Below are 23,371 nucleotides of genomic sequence, written 5' to 3' on the forward strand. Positions count from 1 at the left end.
GGACCCATTTCTGAGGCAAAACTGAGTGGCTACATGTGTCTCTTGACACTTTCTATTGTGTGGTCTGCCTTGATAACTCAATTTGATAGTGCCATTGGAACCTGGAGAGGGAGAAAAGCTGCAAGACTTGGCCTACTGTTTTGTGTTGTTTAGTACAGGAATGACACCTTAAAATTTCAGATGCTGTATTTTAAGTCAAATGTGAACTTGGGCAATATCAGCAAGGGTTTCTGGTCAACAGCACCTGAACATGAGGCAGTGTGTGCCCAGGTGGCACTTTCTATTGTGTGGTTTGCCGTGAAGAAGGACAAGGGCATCCTGGCCTGTGTCAGCAATAGTGGGGCAGCAGGAGCAGGGCAGTGAGCTGTGCCCTGTGTTGGGCACCGCTGCGGCCGCTGCTCGAGTGCTGTGTCCAGTTGTGAGTTTTTCTGGAGTAGAAAGTCATTGAGTGGCTGGATCATGTCTAGAGAAAGGCAAGGGAGCTGGGGAAGGGTGGGAGCACAAGTCCAGTTAGGATGTGCTGAGGGATCTTCAGCCTGGGGAAAGGGAGACTCATGATGGACCATCCAGGCACACTTCCAAAATGCCTGTGTGACCGTCCTCCCCATGAGGATCATTTCCATGCCAAGCATACCCTCACTGCATCCAGATGCTTTAGACACTGGAGTAGGTGACACTTTGATCCTTTGGTTTCTTGGGTTGTTGGCTTGCCAGGAAGAGAAGCTCTGCTCATTTTGTCTTTATAAAATGAGCAATCAGCCCATATAATTTTGTTGGAGTGACTTAGAATCCCATTGCTGTGACCGTTTATGATTTTTCCTTAGTAGAGCAGGTTGTAGAGCTGAATATAAAAAAGGGTATTCATGATAGGTAATGGCCTCTTTGTCGTGCTTCTCTCTGTCCACAGAGTCCAGAACAAACAGAAGACTATCCACTGACTCCCTCAGCTCCAGGAGAAGAAGCCAAAGAGGAAGAAATTGAGCGCAAATCTTCAGCTGTGGAGACACCACAGTCTGAATACCCTGAGGCGGTAAGTGCCAGTCCTTGGTGGTGCTGTCTGTAGTACAAGACAGAGCTGCAAGATCTTGAGCAGCCAGCACTTGCTATTGGTGGCTGAGGATGCTGAGGACTGGAGTCCTGTCAGGACCCAGAAATTCCCCCCAGCCTGCGAGAGCTTGATAATTGCTTTTATCTGGCATGATTTGGCCCCAGGTTGCTGGGATTCTGAGAGTGAGCAACATTAAGTGTGAAGCCTCCCCAGCCCCAGGAGGGATCATGTTAAAGACCTGGAGCTCAGCCTTGTTGGATACATAGGGGACACTGTTTTATAGAGAGACCTATCCCACTTCACAGACTGGCCAAGAAGATACAATCACAAAATAGTTGATCAGATCATGCAGGCTCTTTGGGATGCTTTGCCCTCACATGCTTCTTGGGTGTGTTTACCTGGGAGTATTTCAGAGACACATTGTGGAGTTGCAGCTTGAAGTGAGAGATTTGGTGCCTTTAATGCCAGGTTGCTCTTTTGCCTCTTCAGGCAGAGTGGTCAGTAGGCGAGTGCAGTCTGAGTGCAGCTGTGTTTTGAAAAGCTGCAAAGAGATGATTGTGTTGTCCATAAGTAGCTGAGGGCCTGTGGAAGTCCTGTGTGCCAAATGACAAAATTGGCATAGTTCTGGACCCATTTCTGAGGCAAAACTGAGTGGCTACATGTGTCTCTTGACACTTTCTGTTGTGTGGTTTGCCTTGAAAACTCAATTTGAAAATGCCATTTTAGTCTGGAGAGGGGAAAAAGCTGCAGGACTTGGACTGATTTCTTGTATTGCTAAGAAGACAAAAGACATTGAGGAATTCTCAATGCTGTGTTTTAAGTCAAATGTGAACTTGGGCAATATCAGCAAGGGTTTCTGGTCAACAGCAGCTGAACCTGAGGCTGTATGTGCCCAGGTGTCCAAGAAGGCCAAGGGCATCCTGGCGTGTGTCAGCAATAGTGGGGCAGCAGGAGCAGGGCAGTGAGCTGTGCCCTGTGCTGGGCACCGCTGCGGCCGCTGCTCGAGTGCTGTGTCCAGTTGTGGCCCCTGTGGAGCAGAATGACATTAAGGGGCTGGAGTGTGTCCAGAGAAAGGCAAGGGAGCTGGGAATGGGTGGGAGCACATGCCTGATTTGTTTGAGTTCAGGGAGCTTTTACCTGGGGAAACGGAAGCCCATGATGGACCATCCAGGCACACTTCCATAAATACCTACATGACAGTCCTCCACACTAGGGCCGTTTCCATGCCAAGCATCCCTTCACTGCATCCAGATGCTTTAGTCGCTGGAATAGGTGACATTTGGATCATTTCGATTTATTGGGTTGTTGGTTTGCCAGGTGGAGAAGCCATGCTCATTTTGTCTTTACGAAGCAAGCAAATGTGCTTTGGCTCAAGATTTGATTTTCCAGCATATTATATGACTCTAATAGAGTTTTATTTTTCCACATCTGCGGAAGCCACAGACGGGTATTCCCTGATTTTCCATTTCACAGTTTTAAAGAACTCAGAGCTCAGTTTTCAGAGAGAAGTTTCCTTGCTGATAGTAGCCAGGTTAGAATGTTGAATTCAGAACCACATGCAGTTCTGTTTAATCAGCCCATATAATTCAGTCGGAGTGATTTCTAATCCCATTGCTGTAACAGTTTATGATTTTTCCTTAGTATGGCAGGTTGTGGATCTGAATAGAAATAAGGGTATACATGGTATGTAATGGCCTCTTCGTTATGCTTCTCTCTGTCCACAGAGTCCAGAACCTACAGAAGACTATCCGCTGACTCCCTCAGCTCCTGGGGAAGAGGCCAAAGAGGAGGAAATTGAGGACAAGTCTTCAGCTGTGGAGACACCACAGTCTGAATATTCTGAGGCAGTAAGTGCCAGTCCTTGGTGGTGCTGTCTGTAGTACAAGACAGAGCTGCAAGATCTTGAGCAGTCAGCACTTGCTATTGGTGGTTGAGGATGCAGAGTGCTGGAGTCCTTCAAGATGTACCAATTCCCTCCACCCTGGGAGAGCTTGATAATGTGTTTCATTTGGCATGATTGGTCCCATATTCTTGGGCTTCTTATAGAGACTAGCATAAAGCATGAAGTACACCAAGCCCTAGGAGGGATCATGTCAAAAACCTGGAGCTCAGCCTTACTTTCTACATAGAGGTCACTGTGATCTGAAAGACCTGTCCCATTTCACAAACTAGCCAAGGAGCGACAGGCACATAAAATCTTGATCTCACCACCCAGGTTTTGTGGGGTGCTTTGTCCTCTCAAGATTCTTCGGTGTGTTTACCTTGGAGTATTTCAGAGACACATTGTGGACTTGCAATTAAAGTCAGGGATTTGGTGTCTTTATTGCTAGGTCATTCTTTTTTCCTCTTGGGACAGAGCAATAAATAGCAGAGTGCAGTTGGAGTGCACCTGTGTTTTGTTAAGCTGCAAAGAGATGATTGTGCTGTCCATGAATCCCTGTGGGCCTAGGGATGTCCCGTCTGCCAAATGACAAAAACTACATAGTTCTGGAACCATTTCTGAGGGAAAACCAAGAGGCTACATGTGTCTCTTGACATTGTCTATTGTGTGGTCTGACTTGATAACTTCGTTTGAAAATGCCATTGTAGTCTGAAGAGGGGAAAAAGCTGCAGGACTTGGACTGATTTCTTGTATTGCTAAGAAGACAAAAGACATTGAGGAATTCTCAATGCTGTGTTTTAAGTCAAATGTTAACTTGGGCAAAAGAAGCAAGGTGTCCCGGTCAACAGCAGCTGAACATGAGGCAGCGTGTGCCCAGGTGGCCAAGAAGGCCAAGGGCATCCTGGCGTGTATCAGCAATAGTGGGGCAGCAGGAGCAGGGCAGTGAGCTGTGCCCTGTGCTGGGCACCGCTGCGGCCGCTGCTCGAGTGCTGTGTCCAGTTGTGGCTCCTGTGGAGCAGAAAGACATTGAGGGGCTGGAGTGTGTCCAGAGAAGGGCAAGGGAGCTGGAAGTGGTGGGAGCACAAGCCCAAATTGTATGTGCTGAGGTAGGTTCAGTAATGGGGAAAGGGAAGCTCATGATGGACCGTCCAGGTACACTTCGATAAATGTCTACATGACAGTCCTCCCCATGAGGGCCATTTCCATGCCAAGCATCCCCTCACTGCATCCAGATGCTTTAGACACTGGAGTGGGTGACACATTTATCATTTGTTTTCTTTGGTTGTTGGTTTGCCAGGAGGGAACCTTATGATTATTTTTTCTTTATACAGCGTGCAATGGTGCTTTGTCTCATTGCTTTTCCAGCATATTATGAGATTCTAATAGAGTTTTATTTTTCCATGTCTGCAGTAGCAACTGCTGGGTATTGCCTGATTTTCATTTCAGAGCTTTAAGGCACTCAGAGCTCAGTTTTCAGAGAGAAGTTTGCTTGCTGATATTAGCCAGGTTGGAATATTGAATTCAGAGCCACATACACTTCTGTTGAATCAGCTCATATAAATTTGTCAGAGTGACTTAGAAGCCCATTGCTGTGACGGTTTGAAATTTTGTCTTAATAGAGCAGGTTGTAGAGATGAATAAAAATAAGGGTGTAAATGATTGGTAATGACATTCCCTCACTCTTCTCTCTGTCCACAGAGCCCAAAACCAGCAGCAGACTATGCCCTAACTCTCTCAGCTTCTGGAGAGGAGGCCAAAGAAGAGGAAATTGACCTCAAGCCTTCAGATGTGGTGACACCACTGTCTGAATATTCTGAGGCGGTGAGTGCCAGTTCTGGCTTGGGCTGTCTTTAGTACAAGACAGAGCTGCAAGTTCTTGAGGACCCTGCACATGCTATTGGTGGCTGAGGATGCAGAGTGCTGGAGTCCTGTCAGGACCTAGTGATTCCCCCTAGCCTGTGAGAGCTTGATAATGGGCTTTGATCTGGCATGATTTGGCCTCGGATTGCTGGGATACTGATTGAGGCCAGCCTGAAGAATGAAGGATACCAAGCCCCCGGAGGGATCATGTCAAAGACCTGGAGCTCAGCCTTGTTGGATACATAGGGGACACTGTGGTCTAGAGAGACCTGTCCTACTCCACAGACTGGCCAAGGAGCTACAATCACAAAAAAGGTTGATCTAACGAGACAGGCACTTTGGAGTGGTTTGTCCTCACGAGTTTCTTGGATGTTCTTACACTTACAATGTGGAGCTGCAAATTGAAGTGAGATTTTTGGTGCATTTATTATCAGGTTGTACTTTTGCTTCTTCAGGCAGAGCAGTCAGCATCAGAGTGCAGTCTGAGTCCGCATGTGTTTTAATAAACTACAAAAGATGATTGTGTTTTCCATGAATCCCTGTAGGTCTGGGGATGTCCTGTGTGCCAAATGACAAAAACTGCATAGTTCTGGACACATTTCTGAGGCAAAACCCAGAGGATACATGTGTCTCTTGACACTTTCTATTGTGTGGTCTGCCTTGATAAATCCTGTTGAAAATTATATGGGAGCCTGGAAAGGGGGAAGAGATTAAAGATTTGGAGTGCTGTATTGTGTTGCTAAGCATAGGAAAGGCATCGTGGAATTCTCAATGCTTTATTTAAAGACAAATGTTAACTTGGGAAAATGCAGCCAGGGTTGCTGGTTAACAGCAGATGAACATGAGGCAGTGTGTGCCCAGGTGGCCAAGAAGGCCAAGGGCATCCTGGCGTGTGTCAGCAATAGTGGGGCAGCAGGAGCAGGGCAGTGAGCTGTGCCCTGTGCTGGGCACCGCTGCGGCCGCTGCTCGAGTGCTGTGTCCAGTTGTGGGCCCTTTGGAGCAGAAAAACATGGAGGGGCTGGAGATTGTCTGGAGAAGGGCAAGGGAGCTGTGGAGATATGGGAGCATAGTCCAGATATGGATGAGCTCAGGGAGCTTTTACCTGGGGAAAGGGAAGCTCGTGATGGACCATCCAGGCACGCTTCCATAAATGCCTGCATGACAGTCCTCCCCACAAGGGCCTTTTCCATGCCAAGCATCGCCTAACTGCATCCAGATGATTTAGTCACCGGAATAGGTGACACTTTTATCCTTTGGATTGTTGGGTTATTTGTTTGCCAGGAGGAGAAGCCATGCTCATTTTCTCTTAATGCAGCAAGCAAAGGTGCTTTGGCTCAAGATTTTCTTTTCCGACCTACTATGAGACTCTAATAGAGTTTAATTTTTCAACATCTGCATCAGCCACAGATGGTTATTACCTAATTTTCCATTTCAGAGCTTTAAAGAAATCTGAGCTCTGTTTTCAGAGAGAAGGTTGCGTGCTGGTAGTAGCCAGGGTAGAATGTTGAATTCGAAGCCACATGCAGTTCTGTTAAATCAGCCCTCATAATTTTGTCGGAGTGACTTGACTTATAATCCATTGCTGTGATAGTTTATGATTTTGTCTTACTAGATCAGGTTGTAGAACTGAATAGTAAAAAAGGGTATACATGATTGGTAATGGCCTCTTCGTTATGCTTCTCTCTGTCCACAGAGTCCAGAACCAACACAAGACTATCCACTGACTCCCTCAGCTCCAGGAGAAGAGGCCAAAGAGGAGGAAATTGAGCGCAAGTCTTCAGCTGTGGAGACACCACAGTCTGAATATCCTGAGGCGGTAAGTGCCAATCCTTGCTGGTGTTGTCTGTAGTACAAGACAGAGCTACCAGTTCTTGAGCAGCCAGCACTTTCTTTTGGTGGCTGAGGATGCACAGTGCTGGAGTCCTGTCAGGACCTCGCAATTCCTGCCAGTCTGTGGGAGCCTGATAATGGGCTTTGATCTGGTATGATGTGGTCCCAGGCTGCTGGGCTTCTGAGGGGGAGCAACATTAATTGTGAAGGCTCCTCAGCCCCAGGAGGGATCATGTTAAAGACCTGGAATCAGCCTTGTCAGATACATAGGTGACACTGTGGTTTGGAGGGACCTGTCGCACTCCACAGACTGGCTAACAAGCTACAGGCACAAAAATGGTTTATCTGGCCACACAGACTATTTGGGGTGATTTGTCCCCATAGGCTCCTTGGCTGTGCTTAACATGTTCGTATTTCAGAGATACATAGTGGATTTGCAGCTTGAAGTGAGATATTTGGTGCCTTTCTTGCCAGGTCATTCTTTTACCTCTTTAGGCAGAGCAGTCAGTACCATAGTGCTATCTGAGTGCACCTGTGTTTTCATAAGCAGTAAAGAGATGATTGTGATTGTATTGTCCATGAATCACTGTGGGCCTAGGGATGTCCTGTGTGCCAAATGACAAAATTGGCATAGTTCTGGACCCATTCCTGAGGCAAAACCCAGATGCTACATGTGTCTCTTGAACTTCCTATTGCGTGGTCAGACTAGATAACTCAATTCACAATTGTCATTGTAGGTAGGAGAGGGGAAAAACCGGAAAGACTTGGACTGCTGTTTCATTTTGCTAAGCAATGGAAAGGCATCTTGGGAATCCTGATAATATATTCTAAGTCAAATGTTAACTTGGGCAAAAGCAGCATAGTGTCCCGGTCAAGAGCAGCTAAACATGAGTCAGTGTGTCTCCAGATAGCCAAGAAGTCAAGGGCATTCAGTCCTGTGTTAAAAATAGTGGGGCAGCAGGAGCAGGGCAGTGAGCTGTGCCCTGTGCTGGCCACTTCTGTGGCCCACAAGACGAGTGCTGTGTCCAGTTCTGGGCCCCTTCTGGAGCATAAAGACATTGAGGGGCTGGAGCATGTCTGGAGAAGGGCAACAGAGCTGGGAAGGGGTGGGAGTGCACACCAGTGTAGATGTACTGAGAGAGTCTTAATCTGGGGGAAAGGGAGGCTCATGATGGGCCATCCAGGCACACTTCCATAAATGCCTACATGACAGTCCCCACCACGAGGGCCGTTCCCATGCCAAGAATCCCCTCACTGCGTCCAGATGCTTTAGACACTGGAGTAGATGACACTTTTATCCTTTGGATTGTTGGGTTGTTTGTTTGCCAGGAGGAGAAGCCATGCTCATTTTCTCTTTATGCAGCTAGCAAAGGTGCTTTTCCTCAAGATTTTCTTTTTCAGCCTATTATGAAACTCTAATAGAGTTTTATTTTTCCACATCTGCGGAAGCCACAGATGGGTATTCCCTGATTATCCATTTCGAGGCTTTAAAGAAATCAGGGCTCAGTTTTCAGAGAGAAGGTGCTTGCTGGTAGTAGCCAGGGCGGAATGTTGAATTTGAAGCCAAATGCAGTTCTTTTGGATCAGCCAATATAATTTTGTTGGAGTGACTTAGAATCCCATTGCTGTAACAGTTTATGATTTTTCCTTAGTATAGCAGGTTGTGGATCTGAATAGAAATAAGGGTATACATGATTGGTAATGGCCTCTTTGTCATGCTTCTCTCTGTCCACAGAGTCCAGAACCAACAGAAGACTATCCGCTGACTCCCTCAGCTCCTGGAGAAGAGGCCAAAGAGGAGGAAATTGAGCGCAAGTCTTCAGCTGTGGAGACACCACAGTCTGAATATCCTGAGGCGGTAAGTGCCAGTCCTTGGTGGTGTTGTTTGTAGTACAAGACAGAGCTGCAAGATCTTGAGCAGTCAGCACTTGCTATTGGTGGTTGAGGATGCTGAGTGCTGGAGTCCTGTCAGGACCCAGAAATTCCCCCCAGCCTCTGAGAGCTTGATAATGGGCTTTGATCTGGCATGATTGGTCCCAGGTTGCTGGGATTCTGGAAGAAGCAACATTAATTGTGAAGGCTCCTCAGCCCCAGGAGGGATCATGTCAAAGACCTGGAGCTCAGCCTTGTTGGATACATAAGTGACACTGTGGTCTGGAGAGACCTGTCCCACTTCACAGATTGGCCAAGGAGCTACAGGCACAAAACGGTTGATCTGATCACACAGGTTCTTTGGGATGCTTTGTCCTTTTGAGCTTCTTGGGTGTGTTTACCTTGGAGTATTTCAGAGACACATTGTGGACTTGCAGCTTGAAGCCAGGGATTTGTTGTTTTTATTGCCAGGTCATTATTTTTGCTCTTCAGGCAGGGTAGTCAGTAGCAGAGTGCAGTCTGAGTGCACCTGTGTTTTGATAAGCTGCAAAGAGATTATTGTGTTGTCCATGAATCCCTGTAGGCCTAGGAATGTCCTGTGTGCCAAATGACGAAAACTGCATAGTTCTGGACCCATTTCTGAGGCAGAACCCAGAGGATGCATGTGTCTCTAGTTACTTTCTATTGTGTGGTTTGCCTTGATAACCCCGGTTGAAAATGCCATTTGTCCTGGTTTGAAGGACAGTTGTCTTCTGATAAAGACAGAAGTTTTCCTTTGAAATAGAGACTTTAATTGCACTCCCCCCAAGTATTATAATTGTTTTAATCAAGGACTCTGAGGCAGATATAAGGGGGTAGGAATAACAGCTCTTTTATAATATATCTAACCATACAAGTAGAAACAACAGCAGTTGTTAAAATTACCAACAAAACAGAACAGATAACTTGGTTCCAGTCCTTTCTTTAGCTGCAGGCACACACACTCTCTGCCCTCGGTCCCGGTGCTGCAGACGGAACAAAACCCGGCAGCTGCAGAGAGCAGGCGGGAGCAGAGGCAGGAGGGGCGGCAGCGGCCACACCGGTCTCGGGTGGGAATGGCTGGAGCGGGCAGCTCCTCGCTCACCATTTGTGTCCGGGTGATTGGCTGTGTCCGCAGAGGCAGGAGGCTGCAGCGGGGCAGATGCAGGCAGGTGATCGCAGAGGGTCTGGCTCTCCTGCGTTCAGACACGTGGCTGGAGACGGCGGGTCCTCCTCCGAGCTCGCCGGAAACACAAGTCCCCTATGGAAGCCCAGCTCCCACCTACCCCTTTTGTCTGGTGTCCTCAAAGGCCCCGTGGGTAACCCGGCCAGGTCTATTGACATGATTATGAGAAAAATTCTTTAAATTAACACAGTAATAGAAAACACTCAACCCCCAACACCATTGCAGCCTGGAGAGGGGGAAAAGCTGAAAGACTTGGACTGCTGTTTTGTGTTGCTAAGAAGAGGAAAGACATAGTGGAATTTTCAATGATTTATTCTAAGTCAAATGTGCAACTTTGTGCCTGTGGTGCTACCGGGGAGAAAAGGAGCCAGAGGTGCTGGTCAACAGCAGCTGAACATGAGGCAGCATGTGCCCAGGGGGCCAAGAAGGCCAAGGGCATCCTGGCGTGTGTCAGCAATAGTGGGGCAGCAGGAGCAGGGCAGTGAGCTGTGCCCTGTGCTGGGCACCGCTGCGGCCGCTGCTCGAGTGCTGTGTCCAGCTGTGGCCCCTCTGGAGCAGAAAGACACTGAGGGGCTGGAGTGTGTCCAGAGAAGGGCAAGGGAGCTGGGAATGGGTAGGAACACAAGCCCAGTGAGGATGTGCTTCAGGAGCTTTAGTCGGGGGAAAGGACGTCTCATGAGGGATCTTCTAGGCATACTTCCAGAAATGCCTACTTGACAGTGCTTGCCACCAGGGCCTTTCCCATGCCAAGCATCCCGTCACTGCATCCAGATGCTTTAGAAACTAGAGTAGGTAGCACTTTGATCGTTTTGTTTGTTGGGTTGTTTTTCTGCTGGGAACAGATGTCTTGATTATTTTCTTCCTCTAGCAAGCAAAGGTGATTTTGCTCAACATTTTCCTGCACGCGAAGACATTTTTTGGTTCAGGGATATTAGTGCAGAAGGAGCTGTTCTGATGCCAGGCTGTATGACCTTGCACATCACTTTCTGGTTTACAGAGCCCTTACCTTTTGGCAGCCTTGAGGATCAACAATTGTCCAATATTACAATCTGAAGTGCATTTGCGAGTTGAGCGGGAAACCAACATTCTTGAATTCCAGCTGGTCCTCTCAGATCAGAGGAGCTGGGAGGGGCTGGGCTTCCTTTCTGATTACAGCCACTTTACCACTGTCAGTGCGGCTGTGACCAAGAGAACTCGTCTGAGCACAGATGCACAAAGAGTTCAGTTCCCAGAGCAGTGCTCTGGGTCTGATCTCATTCCATAAGGACCTACATGCTCCAGATTCCCCAAAAGTGGGGTTTATTGATGCCACAGGAGAGCACGTTCAGGATTGCTATTGATAGGGACATTGGCCGCCGAGTGGTGATGTGTGTAGGAACAGAAAATAGAGTGGGAGAAATTACATAAGTGAGCTCTATCTATGTATCTTTCTATGTTTATATGTATCTATGTATCTCTGTGTCATGTATGTATCTATATATCTATGTATCTATTTATCTATGTGTCATGTATCTATGTGTCATGTATCTATCTATGTATCTATTGATGTAACATTTACATAATTGATTCATCCCGGCTCTGGTCAGAGAGAGTTGGAGGTGCAAAACTCACTTAAAGGCATCCCTTCAAGAGACGAGGACAGACACGTTCTGTCAACTGATCCTGAGCAGGCAGAGATGTTTTCCCTCCAGAAATGGTTGATTTTCCCCTCATGGGTGTTTTCCTCCTCCAACCTCTTCTGCCCTAAAGCCCCCAGTTTATTTAAATTTCTCCCTGTCCCAGTAATGTGGAACAATTCCATGTTTTAGCTGGTGATGAGTGACTCTGGTCATACACACAACACATGATACATGATTTTCTTCATTGGCATCCCTAGGGGTGTTTAAGTTGATTTGTTGTTGGGCTGTTATTGTTCCCCGATCTGAAGAAGACACAAACAACCGAAGTCGTTTATGCGGTGCTTTATTGAGGGCCCGGGAGCCTGTGGATTAGCGTCCAAAGACAGAGCCCCATCTCACAGAAAATTCACAGGGTTTTTATATGTTTCTTTACATGATTTCTTCATCATAACAAATTCTTACTTCATTCTCAATACCTGGTACAATAATCTCTCTGACATTTAAGTTTCTGCCAAAAGGTACATTCCCTAGATAAATGGATACACTCCTTAAGATAAGTGATTATCTCTTAACTACACTGCTTACATTACAAAATCTGCTATAATAGTTCATCTGCAGGTTACATGCGGCCTACCAAGCCTTAGCATGACTACTACTAATGTCAATTAATGTCAACTATTAAGGTTCACTGCTATCTTAATACAGTTTATTGAATCAAATGGCAACTATTCCCCCCTTTTGAGCATTCTTCAGTCTTCTGCAAGGATGCTCAACTCTCAGTTATCATTGGGTCTTTAAAATGCTGGATTTTCTTGCCCGATAGCAACTTCATACTTCGGAGGAGGCAGGTGCATCTCTTTAGTTCTTGTCAAGGCTTTTATCACTCTTCTGGTGCGTTTTGTTTCTTTCTCAATGACTCCTAAAACACACTTATACACTAGCCAAATAATTAATAATAGAACTGCAAACAACAGAATGTACTGTATTACAGACGAAACCCATCCAGAAACCTGAAGTCCTAAAGATTCAAAAATTTCTCCGATCCAATTATGTTGTGCTTCCTTTTCAATGTCTTTTGTTTTGGATTCAATTGTTTCTAATTGAGAGATATCTTTTTCCACTTCAATGGTCATGTTTGGAATATGGATGCAGCAATGGTCAATTTTCGTTTTTAGATACTGACACACACCATGCTCTTTTAACAAGAGCATATCTAATGCCATCCTATTCTGCAAAGTCATTTGGGATGTGGATTGCAATTGCAAATTTATATCTTTGAATCCTCTCTTAGTGGCTGCTGCTAATCTCTCAGTCTGCCCTAGCAATTTGTACAGCATTTCTCTGTTCCTATAGGCGGCTACAGGTGCAAATAGTGATTCCAAAGCCCACCCAAATTTAACTCCACCATCAGGCTCGTGCCATTCATTTTCTAACTCAGTGAATGCATCTACTTCTCTTTTCTTCCGGTTGGATTTTAATTTTGATTGCTTCCACAGAGGGCAAAGGGTGGGGACTCCTAGAGTGGTTTGTGTTACAGGCCCATTTATAGGAATATGTGTGGTCCATTGTCCATGTCCCATTACCCAAACTAGATTTCCTGGACTTCTAATTGTAGAATCCCTACAACTTACAGCTCTTTTAATTCCATTGCTTCTGCTCAGTGCGGCTACTTTTCCAATAATTGTATGATTAAGTTTCCTACATTCACATCCCCACTTAAGTAATACTCTAAGAGGAGCTAGACTGATCTGACTTTCAGGGGTATCACATGTAATAACTTTAGTACAATTCCAATTTTCTCTAGTTTCTTTAATTTCTCTTGTAGAAGTTTCTGTCTTATAGACTTCCACCAGGGTTTGATTTTTACTTCCTGTCCATTGTATACACCAGTTCACTGCTCCAATATAATTGTAATGTTCCAATAAGCTCGGACCCCATATGGCTTTCCAAATCACATGTTGCTGGCTTATATTTTGACACTTAACTTCTTGGTAAGGTTGCTTTGTTCTAACTTCTACATCTCTAGCAGCATACAGTGCTGCTTGCCATACATTGTTTTTGACAGTCACTATTTCTCTTTCTTTCCTTTCAATGCGACATACGGTAAATGTGTTTTCTGCCGTCTCAGGTGGTATTGGAATGGGAATTATTCCCATTATTCCACGGAATTGGTTCTCCTGCCGCTTGTGGAAGTGGCAAGCATGCTGTAATTCGGGATATGTTTTGCACCATCCCAAAATCTCTAATCAATCCTACTACCAAATTCTCTTGTTCGTGACTTTTATGTACAGCTACTTCTGTATCTCTCAGCTCTCTACGCTTCTTTTCTACTGGGGATACTATGTGAGTGGGCCTGGTTCCTTGTCCAGCTTCTACTATTCTTGTTCCATAATCAGCATCAAGTTCGCATATCACTAAACACAAGTATTTTCCTTCAGTAGAGACAATTTGAGGGTTACTAATATTCAACCATCCTATACCTTTTCCAGATTTTTCCCACCAGCTAATTCCTTGGTCTATTCTATCCCATGACTTTTGATTGTTTTCTTTCCACCATTTAACTTGCAATGTCTGACTACATTTTTGTTTTAACACAAATGAACAGTTTACCTTCAAAGGAAGTCCGTCCCACATACCTTGTACAGTCCAGGGGGGTTTTACCTCTACGGATTCCTAGGATGGAGTGTCCTTCCTCAATTTCCAGGGCACTATTCTCAATTTAATTTGCTTATAATCAAAGCTTTCTCAGGATTTTACAATGCACATGTATCTTTCCATATCCTCTTGCCTGACTTGCTTCAGTTGTAATGTGGTATTTCCTCTCTGTGCATCCTTATCCCAAACTGTGATAATATTTGCTTCTGGATAATCAGCACCTTTCTTCCAGGTTGCCTGTACATTCCGGACTTCAGTTTTCTGGTTATTCGTTATAAAACAGGTTTACATCCATTCCGTCCATCACACCAACCACTGGTTCGGTAACTGCAACTACAACAGAACCATTAACAAGAATTGGTTTTGTTATTACCAGCAACAATATAATTAAAAATGCTACTTTCGGCGAAAAATCATCCGTGTTGGAGAGACTAACTGAGTCTCCCATTGTGCAGGGACTTTCTTGACCCGAGTGTAATGGATCCATGAGTCGATTCCTTCGACCTTTACTGCCGTGTAGGTTGTCAGGATCACTTGACTTGGGCCGTTCCATGCTTCTTTCAAGGGGTGGGTGGACCAGTTCTTCACATACACTCGGTCTCCTGGTTGAATGTCATGCACCGGATTTTCCAGTGGCATAGGTCGGTTCCACTGCAGGGTTCCCCTTAAGGCACTAAGAGTTTTGTTTAATGACATGACATAACCGAATATTGTCTGATCCCCTTGCACATGCAAATCCCCTTTCAACACATTAGCATGGTATGGTTTCCCATATAGGATTTCATATGGGCTAACTCCCAATCGCTCCCTGGGTTTGATTCTGATTCTGAGCAATGCTAATGGCAATGCCTGTGGCCACTGTATTTTTTGCCTCTTGGCAAATTTTCTTAACTTGTCCTTTAATTGTTTGATTCATCCACTCTACCTGGCCACTCGATTGAGGTCGCCACGGGGTGTGTAAGTCCCAAGATATATCTAGCATCCTAGCTACCTCTTGTACTATTCCTGCTATAAAGTGTGGGCCTCTATCTGATGACAATCCCAACGGCACCCCAAATCTAGGAATGATTTCCTTCAACAGTGTTTTGACTACTTCCTTCGCTTGATTTGTTCGACAAGGAAAGGCTTCAGGCCAGCCTGAAAAAGTGCATACATACACTAAAAAATACTTAAAGTTCTGTGCTTTTGGTAATTCTGAAAAATCTACTTGCCAGTAATCTCCTGGTTCTGGTCCCACTTGTAATTTCCCTAGCTGGATCTGTTTCCTAACTATTGGGTTATTCTTCAAACAAGTTGGACACATGGCATTCACCCGTTTTGCCAATGTTAACATCTGGTTAGAAATTACTTCTCTTTTTAGAAATTTTACCAATGCTTCTGCTCCCCAATGGCATTTATTATGTTCAGTTTCTAAGATAGCTTTCATAATTCGGACGGGAACTACAACTTGTCCCATGGCTGTTACATACCATCTAGTTGCATTCTTTTGCGCTTGCAGCAGTGATGCTAGTTTTTCATCATCTGGAGAATACTTCGGTTCCTGGATCAAATGTGGAGTTACAGGACTCACCTTAGTGGGTATCAAAGCCATTTGGGTCCATACCTCTCTGGCCACTTCTCGTGCTGTGATATTAGCCAGTCTGCTTCCTCGATATATTTTTCCTTCTTCCTTCTGATGACCCGTCACATGCATTACTGCGACCTTTTCAGGTTGGTGTACTGCATCTAGCAAGGCTAGAATTTCAGTTCTATATTTGACAGTAGTTCCTTGAGAGTTCAGCAATCCTCGTTCTTTCCACAAGGCACCATGAATGTGCACAACCCCAAAGGCATATTTAGAATCAGTCCATATATTTACTTTCCTTCCTGAGCTTAGCATTAGGGCCCTAGTGAGTCCAATGATTTCAGCTCGCTGAGGTGAAGTTCCAGGGGTCAAGGCCTTTGCCTCTACTACGGTTGTAACTGTTACCACTGCATATCTCGCATACCTGGTACCATTTTCCACAAAGCTGGACCCGTCGGTAAACAGTTCCCAATCCGGGTTTTCCACTGGGACATCTTTCAAATCAATTCGGCTGGCATACACCTGTTCAATCACCTCCATGCAGTCATGTGCTAGTTCTCCTTCTTCCTGCTCACTGCGGAGAAATTCTGCTGGGTTAACGTGATTAGTCATTTTCAGATCCACATCGTCCTGTTCTCTCAGAATTGCTTGGTATTGTAGCATCCTGCTGGACGAAAGCCAGTGACCCCCCATTTTGTTCCAAAACTGCTAGTACCATGTGAGGCACAAATACCTCTATTTTCCTTCCCAAAGTCAATTTCCTGGCCTCCTGGATGAGGATCACTGTGGCCGTAACTGCCCGCAAGCATGACGCCAACCAGCACTTACTGCATCTAGTTGCTTCGAAAAATACCCTACCGGGCGTTTCCATGAACCAAGTCTCTTGGCTAGCACTCCCAGTGCTATTTTCTGTGTCTCATTCACATATAACTGAAAGTCTTTATTTAAATCTGGAAGGCCTAATGCCGGAGCTTCTCTCAAGGCCTGTTTCAAGTCTTCAAAGGCCTTTTTCCTTTGTCGATCCCAGTTCAGCTGCGGTTCTTTCAAGGCTTCATATAATGGTTTAGCTAGAAGCCCAAAATTCAGAATCCACAACCTGCACCATCCCACCATTCCCAGAAAAGACCTTAATTCCTGATGGTTCCTGGGAAGGGGAATAGCACAATTAGCTTCCACTCGATTGACTCCCAACCGTCTCTGGCCTTGGGTGATTTCACATCCCAAATATATTACGCTTTCTCTTATTAACTGTGCTTTATCTTTTGACACTCGGTAGCCAGCCTGACCCAGCATATTCAACAAGGCAATAGTCAATTTCAGACACATTCCTTTTTCTTCTGTTGCTAGAAAGATATCATCTACGTACTGGAGAATGACATAAGAGAAAGGTGACTCTCTTACCTCAGCAGTGTTCCACTCTTCTAATTCCTTTGCCAATTGATTTCCAAATATCGTAGGACTGTTTTTGAAACCTTGAGGCAGCCGAGACCAGGTGAGCTGTCTCTTTCTTCCAGTGTCAGGACTTTCCCATTCGAATGCAAAATATTTTCTACTTTCTAATGCCAGAGGGATGCAGAAGAAAGCATCTTTCAAATCAATAACAGAAAACCATTTAAATTTTTCTGACACAGATGTTAATAGAGTATACGGATTGGCAACCACTGGGTGAATGTCTTTAACAATATTATTAATTGCCCTTAGATCCTGCACTAACCGATACTTACCATTTGGTTTCGTAACTGGAAAAATAGGAGTATTAAATTCTGATTCACATTCCTGCAGGATCCCTTGTGCCAGAAACTGAGTTATCAAAGGAGCAACACCCTTCTTAGCTTCTAATTTAATTGGGTATTGTTTTATTCTGACTGGCTGAGCTCCTTCTTTTAATTCTACTACCACTGGCTGGGCAGCCTTTGATTTTCCAGGGTTCCCCGTCTCCCATACCCAAGGTACTACAGCTTGATCCACTTCGATGGGGATAGGAGAGGGATCAATTTCCTTGATTACAAATAATTTAGCAATTTCTTCTCCCGGAACTTCTAATTTTACCCTTCCATGCTCAAATATAATTTTGACATTCAATAACGACAATAGATCCCTGCCCAGTAATGGCTTGGGGCAATTAGGCATATACAAGAACTGATGGTCCAATTCCTTCCCTCCAAATTTCAAATTTAGTGGTTGCAAGAAGGGTCTTTCTTCCAATTGTCCTGTGGCCCCTACTACCTCTATGGTAGTATTGCTAATAGGTCCCAATCTTTTATTTAAAACCGAATACGTTGCCCCCGTATCCACAGTAAATTCTTGTTCTTTCCCATCAATATCAATTCTAACTTTCAAGTCCTGTTCTAGTCAGCTTTGATTCTGATAGTTTCCCAAAACTAATGCTTGGGCAACACCTTCTGGATTCATGGGATAACCTGCTGGACTATTCACTGGCACTCCTCCCAGTCCAGCTTTCACTGGACACTCATTTTTCTAGTACCCTATCTGACGACAGAACGCGCACTGATTGGGAGCAATCCCTCCTTGCTGGGGACCGGGAGGGGCCATTCCCCGTTCTCCAAATTCAGCATTCTGGAATCCTGCCCTACCACGTCCAAACCCACGACTGCACCCAAAACCACCTCTGCCTCTTCCTCTATCACTGGCTTGCTGCATTATAGCTAATATATTCGCCTGCTGTTTCTTGGCCGTTTCTTTTTCTCTATTATTATAAACTTTCCAAGCCACTTCCAACATTTTATCCAAATCTCGAGTATCATGTCCCTCTAATTTCTGCAGTTTCTTACGTATGTCTTCCTGTGTCTGACCTAAAAAGATTAAAGCAAGCTGCAATTTTCCTGCTTCACTGTCAATTTCCAAATCAGTGAAGCGTCTAGCAGTTTCCTTAAGTCGCTCTAAAAACGCCGAAGGCGATTCATTCTTATCTTGTCTAACTGAATACAATTTTGACCAATTTAGTGTTTTAGGCATTCCAGTCCTGATTCCTTCTACTAACAACTCCTGATATTCCCTGATAGATTCCCTTCCTTCACCCCTGTTCGGATCTCATCCCGGATCATCACTCGGTACCAAGTCATTCACAGTTTCTCCAGCTAAATGCAGTCTAATCATTTCTCGAGCACGCTCTTTCATTGCCTGCAACACCATCTCCTTTTCAGTGGAATCCATTAAGGTATCTAACAAAACCTGCATGTCATTCCAATCTGGATTCTGGGTTTTAATAATCATTTTGACCACCCGTGCCACTCTTTCAGGATTCTCACGGTAACTGCCTGCTGACTGCTTCCAAATCACCAAATCTCCTGGGGAGAAAGGCACTTTCACAAGCACTTTCTCTCCTCGGGGTCCCATAGCTTCCCTTAAAGGGGCAATAAGCTGGGGTTCCCCATGATTCTTACGTCCCTGTCTAGTTGTTGCCGCGAGCGGAGTATTTCGCCGATTTTGGGAAGAAACAGGGGAAGGGGTTGGAGGACGCATAACAACCTTTTTAGCATTCCCTGGTACTACTGTTATATTTGCCACCTCCTCCTCCTCCTCCTCCTCCTCCTCCTCCTCCTCCTCCTCCTCCTCTGCATTGCTTTCTGGTAACGGTGGATACAAAGAGGAATGGGGTGAGACAGAGGGGAGGGGTGAGACAGCAGGAGGAGGTGAGACAGCAGGAGGGGGTGAAGCGGAAGGCGCACCGGGTGACACCATTAAAGACAAATCCTCTTCTGGTCGAGAGGTTAAGGCTAAGCACGGAACACATTTAGATTTCTCTTTACAACCCCCGCACTCAGATTCTTTCATTTCCAATACCATTATTCCACATTCAGTCTGCCACTCCTTTTTACGGCGCAGTAAATAAAACAAGTCTAAATACTGTACCTCATCCCATTTTTCATTTTCCTTCAAATACTGCATTAATGAATTCGGGTATCATAATCCACAGTACCATTTTCTGGCCATGACGGCCCTTCTCGCTCATATCCTGGCCACCAATGATTACAATAATCAATCATCTTATCCTTACTCATCTCCTGGAAAAACCCTTCACTTTTCCACCTCTTCAATAAACATCCTAACGGAGTATTTTCGGGTATACCCTTAGTGAACTGAACCATAGACTTAAGTGCCTTGAATGAACCGGTTTCACTTACAACTGTACAACAACTCGACAACCGATCGCAACAACCAATATGCAGCAACGTACATATTGACAGTTTAACAGAATCAATCATACCACATACTCATACTCACACAACAAAAATAAATAAATACCAGACCAATACCAGACCAATCCAACTTGCCGCTTCTCGACGCCGCGAGGGGCAAGTGCCGGACCTGCGCAGCTTTCGCCGCGTCTGACAGCCGGCGCCTAGGCTTACCAGACCAACCAGACGTCTTAGCCCAACCCTGCGAGGATCGCTGCCTCGTCTTATGGGCAGGCACCCAAACCAGAACCAGAAAATAAAGCACCTTCGGGCTTACCTTTTGCAGTCGTCTGCCAGGCGCAGGGGTCGGGCACGAACCGATGACTCCCCGAGAATCACTCGGTGCCGGCGTGGAGTGGATCAGAACGCGAACCGCCCCAGCCACCTCCAGAGTCCTGCTGCGGTCGCCAGAAAACTGCTGCCCGATCCGAAGAAGACACAAACAACCGAAGTCGTTTATGTGGTGCTTTATTGAGGGCCCGGGAGCCTGTGGACTAGCGTCCAAAGACAGAGCCCCATCTCACAGAAAATTCACAGGGTTTTTATATGTTTCTTTACATGATTTCTTCATCATAACAAATTCTTACTTCATTCTCAATACCTGGTACAATAATCTCTCTGACATTTAAGTTTCTGCCAAAAGGTACATTCCCTAGATAAATGGATACACTCCTTAAGATAAGTGATTATCTCTTAACTACACTGCTTACATTACAAAATCTGCTATAATAGTTCATCTGCAGGTTACATGCGGCCTACCAAGCCTTAGCATGACTACTACTAATGTCAATTAATGCCAACTATTAAGGTTCACTGCTATCTTAATACAGTTTATTGAATCAAATGGCAACATTATGAGCATCTCTGTTACCACTTTTCTGAATTCTCAGCTGACAAAAGAGGAAGAATAAACACCTTGGTCCTCCTCCATATACTGAGGTGGCTGTAGAGGCTCTCTGACCTCCATCAGAGGATCTTTACATGCATCCTTATCTCCTGAATGGCCAGGATTTCTAACAAGGGTGTAGATGTCAGAAAGGCAGGAATGGTGGTGCAGGCCTGAAGAGAAAAAGGAACTCCAGAAGTGTCTCTCACAAGGAATGAGACCACACTGGAAGCCAGCTGCAGAGCCAGGATGGAGCTGTGGGACAGGGCTGGGGGTCAGTCACAATGGAAAGACAAAGAGGACATAGCAGAAGTGGAGGGAGGCCCTCAGCAGAGCCTTGAGAAATGCCACCCCTTCCCTGTCAGCTGCCTGAGAGGCTCTTGGAGCTTCAGTCCCAGACGGACCCTGATTGTACTGCCAGTGTCACTTTGGAATCTGTGCCTCCCCATGGCAGAGAATGACCCAGGAGAGCAGCAGCACAGTGCTTTGGGAACGTGTGAGCCCATCACTCTTAGAGACTTGGCCCACAAATGTCGTATGGAAAGTTGAAGCCCATCTTCTCTTGCTTTCTGTGCAGGCCCTTCTAGAGAAAGAGCATGAGCAGATGGCTTTAGAAGAGGTGCCATGCCAGCCTCAGGGAGAGCTATTCCTAGCCCAGGAGCAGGAAGAGCAGCTCAGGCAGCAGGTGGAAGAACAACAAGAGAATGGCCAGGTAAGCCTGGCTCACCAGGTGACAGAGTGAGGGGCAGGAACGGGGCATAAAACAGAGCTCTTGGGACTGAGGCCACGAGTCCCAGAGGCACTGAAAGCACAGAGCCTTGTAATCTGCAGAGATCAGCTCTGGGACAAGAGGGTCACAAAGGAAGCAGAGGTGAGTAGGGAAGCAAAAAGAAGTGGCAGAATGAATTTGATTTTGAGGCTGAAAGAGGAAAAATCTGAACTTGGTGGCAGCTCCCTGTTACTTGCTCTGCATTTGTATGTACAGAACATCAAGGCAGAGCCACAAGCAGAGCTACCCGAAGCTCGGATTCCCATCATGGCAGTGAAGAGAAAGCACAAGGAGGGCATGAGAGGCAATGAGGAGATGCATCTCCATCCACAGAGAGGCGATCAACAAAAGCAGGTGAGTGCAAGAGTGGCAGACACTAGATTTAAGAAACATTTCTCTGGTTTTTTGCAGAACCTCAAGGACCAGCTGGATGCAGAACTGCAGGAAACTGAGGCTAAGATGAAGGAAAAGGAGAAGAGGCTGGAGGAAGAAATAAAAATTATCAGAGAGAAATGTAATCCTCTGCTTCAAGCTGTAGAAAAGCAAGTGAGTGAAACAACAATAGCCAGTGCAGTCACCAAACTGATGCTTTCTGCCCTTCTTGCCTTTCCACTGTAGAGCAGCAGAGGTTGGGGTGGTGCCTTTGAGTGCTATCCTGCTGCAGGGTCCATCACAGCCACTCTGAAGGACATTTCCTGGAGTGCTGAATCTCAAATGTCATCCCTGCACAGCAAGGCTGGTCCTTTGGCCTTTTGGCCAGCAGTCATTCAAATTGATTCTCGCTGGCCTGTTACTGCTCTCCTTGTTACTTGAGGTATTTTACAGTGGGACATGGTGACCCAGATGGAGGATAGAAACAAGCTGTCTGTAGCCCTTGTAAACCTGTTCTCTGCCTTTCCTCACAGTCAATGACTCTTGGCCAACTGGGACAAATTGTAGTCTCTGACTGCTTTGTTCTGTTTGACTTGAGGTGGAAGTGTTGACATCTCACCTGCCAGCCTGCAAAGACTTTCAGCAAAAGACTGGAAACAAACAGCCCCGTTTTCATTGTGACACATGGGAGCGATCCCAATTGGAGATGCTGCAGGTTGGTCACGTCCTGAAGATGGTGCAAGAAAAGAGATCTCCGTGGGTGGAGGAAGAACATTTGAACAAGTGTGTCTGCCGCCCTTGGAGGCAGAAAGAAATCCTTGGGGAGGAAGTGGAATGGTCATTGTGGTGGTCATCCTTCAGAAAATCCATGAAAATGGAACATGAATCTGGCCATGAACTAGAGTAAAACCAACCGTTGGTTTTCATCCATCCAGTCTGAGAAGTGGACATCCAAATAATTCATTTTAAGAGCTCTGCATGTGGCTGACCACATCTTCCTAAGGGCTTGCATTTGGAAAGAGATCTCAAAGTAATCTCTTCCAGCCATCTTTTTGACACAAAGTTGTTACTCAGATCCACACAGGCTCTGTCACTGAACCTGCTGCAGCAGCAGCATTGTCTAAAGGAGCCTTTTTTCCCCAGCCTGAGAAGAGGAGCCTGGGCAGTTTGTTCATCTCCAGCACTGACCTGGCTGCTGCTCAGCAACAGGAGACTGAGGAGGAGTACTTGGAGCTACTGAGTAGGTCTTGTGTATCTCTTGTCTGACGAACAGTGTATTGTGTGCATGTGTCAGCCTAGCTGTACCAAATGTTCCTCCTCACTGTGGTGTCACAGGGACATTTAGGACTCCCCACAGGAGCTGCTGTAGAAAATCACTCTGTGTGCTGGCCATCTGTGCTGCAGAGCTGTGTGTCTGGTTGTTGTTGTTGTTACTCAGCCAACCATAAACGGTTCAGAGACCAGAAAGTGGGGCTGCCTTTTTATCTTCTGGAATCTGAAATCTGCTATAAAGTCAGCATCTTGCATTTTGTTTCCCTCAGAGAAAACAGTGAACATGGAAAATCTTGTGACAAAATACACTGAACTGGAAAACATTGGCAGTGGGTGAGT

At 45.7% G+C, this 23,371-nt stretch overlaps 1 protein-coding gene across 1 annotated transcript in view; it reads left to right on the plus strand.

The window, feature by feature from the left end:
* Positions 1–23,371, plus strand: part of LOC130264930 (myosin light chain kinase, smooth muscle-like) — a 56,938-nt gene that overhangs the window by 17,632 nt on the left and 15,935 nt on the right. Inside the window, exons 11-20 of the mRNA XM_056513600.1 lie at positions 908–1,030; positions 2,773–2,895; positions 4,629–4,751; positions 6,484–6,606; positions 8,356–8,478; positions 21,197–21,331; positions 21,605–21,934; positions 22,359–22,475; positions 22,904–23,000; positions 23,302–23,365. Coding sequence (XP_056369575.1) covers positions 908–1,030; positions 2,773–2,895; positions 4,629–4,751; positions 6,484–6,606; positions 8,356–8,478; positions 21,197–21,331; positions 21,605–21,934; positions 22,359–22,475; positions 22,904–23,000; positions 23,302–23,365 — 1,358 coding nt within the window. The remainder of the gene's footprint in view (positions 1–907; positions 1,031–2,772; positions 2,896–4,628; positions 4,752–6,483; positions 6,607–8,355; positions 8,479–21,196; positions 21,332–21,604; positions 21,935–22,358; positions 22,476–22,903; positions 23,001–23,301; positions 23,366–23,371) is intronic.

Source organism: Oenanthe melanoleuca, chromosome Z, assembly GCF_029582105.1.
Source record: "Oenanthe melanoleuca isolate GR-GAL-2019-014 chromosome Z, OMel1.0, whole genome shotgun sequence".
NCBI lineage: Eukaryota > Metazoa > Chordata > Aves > Passeriformes > Muscicapidae > Oenanthe > Oenanthe melanoleuca.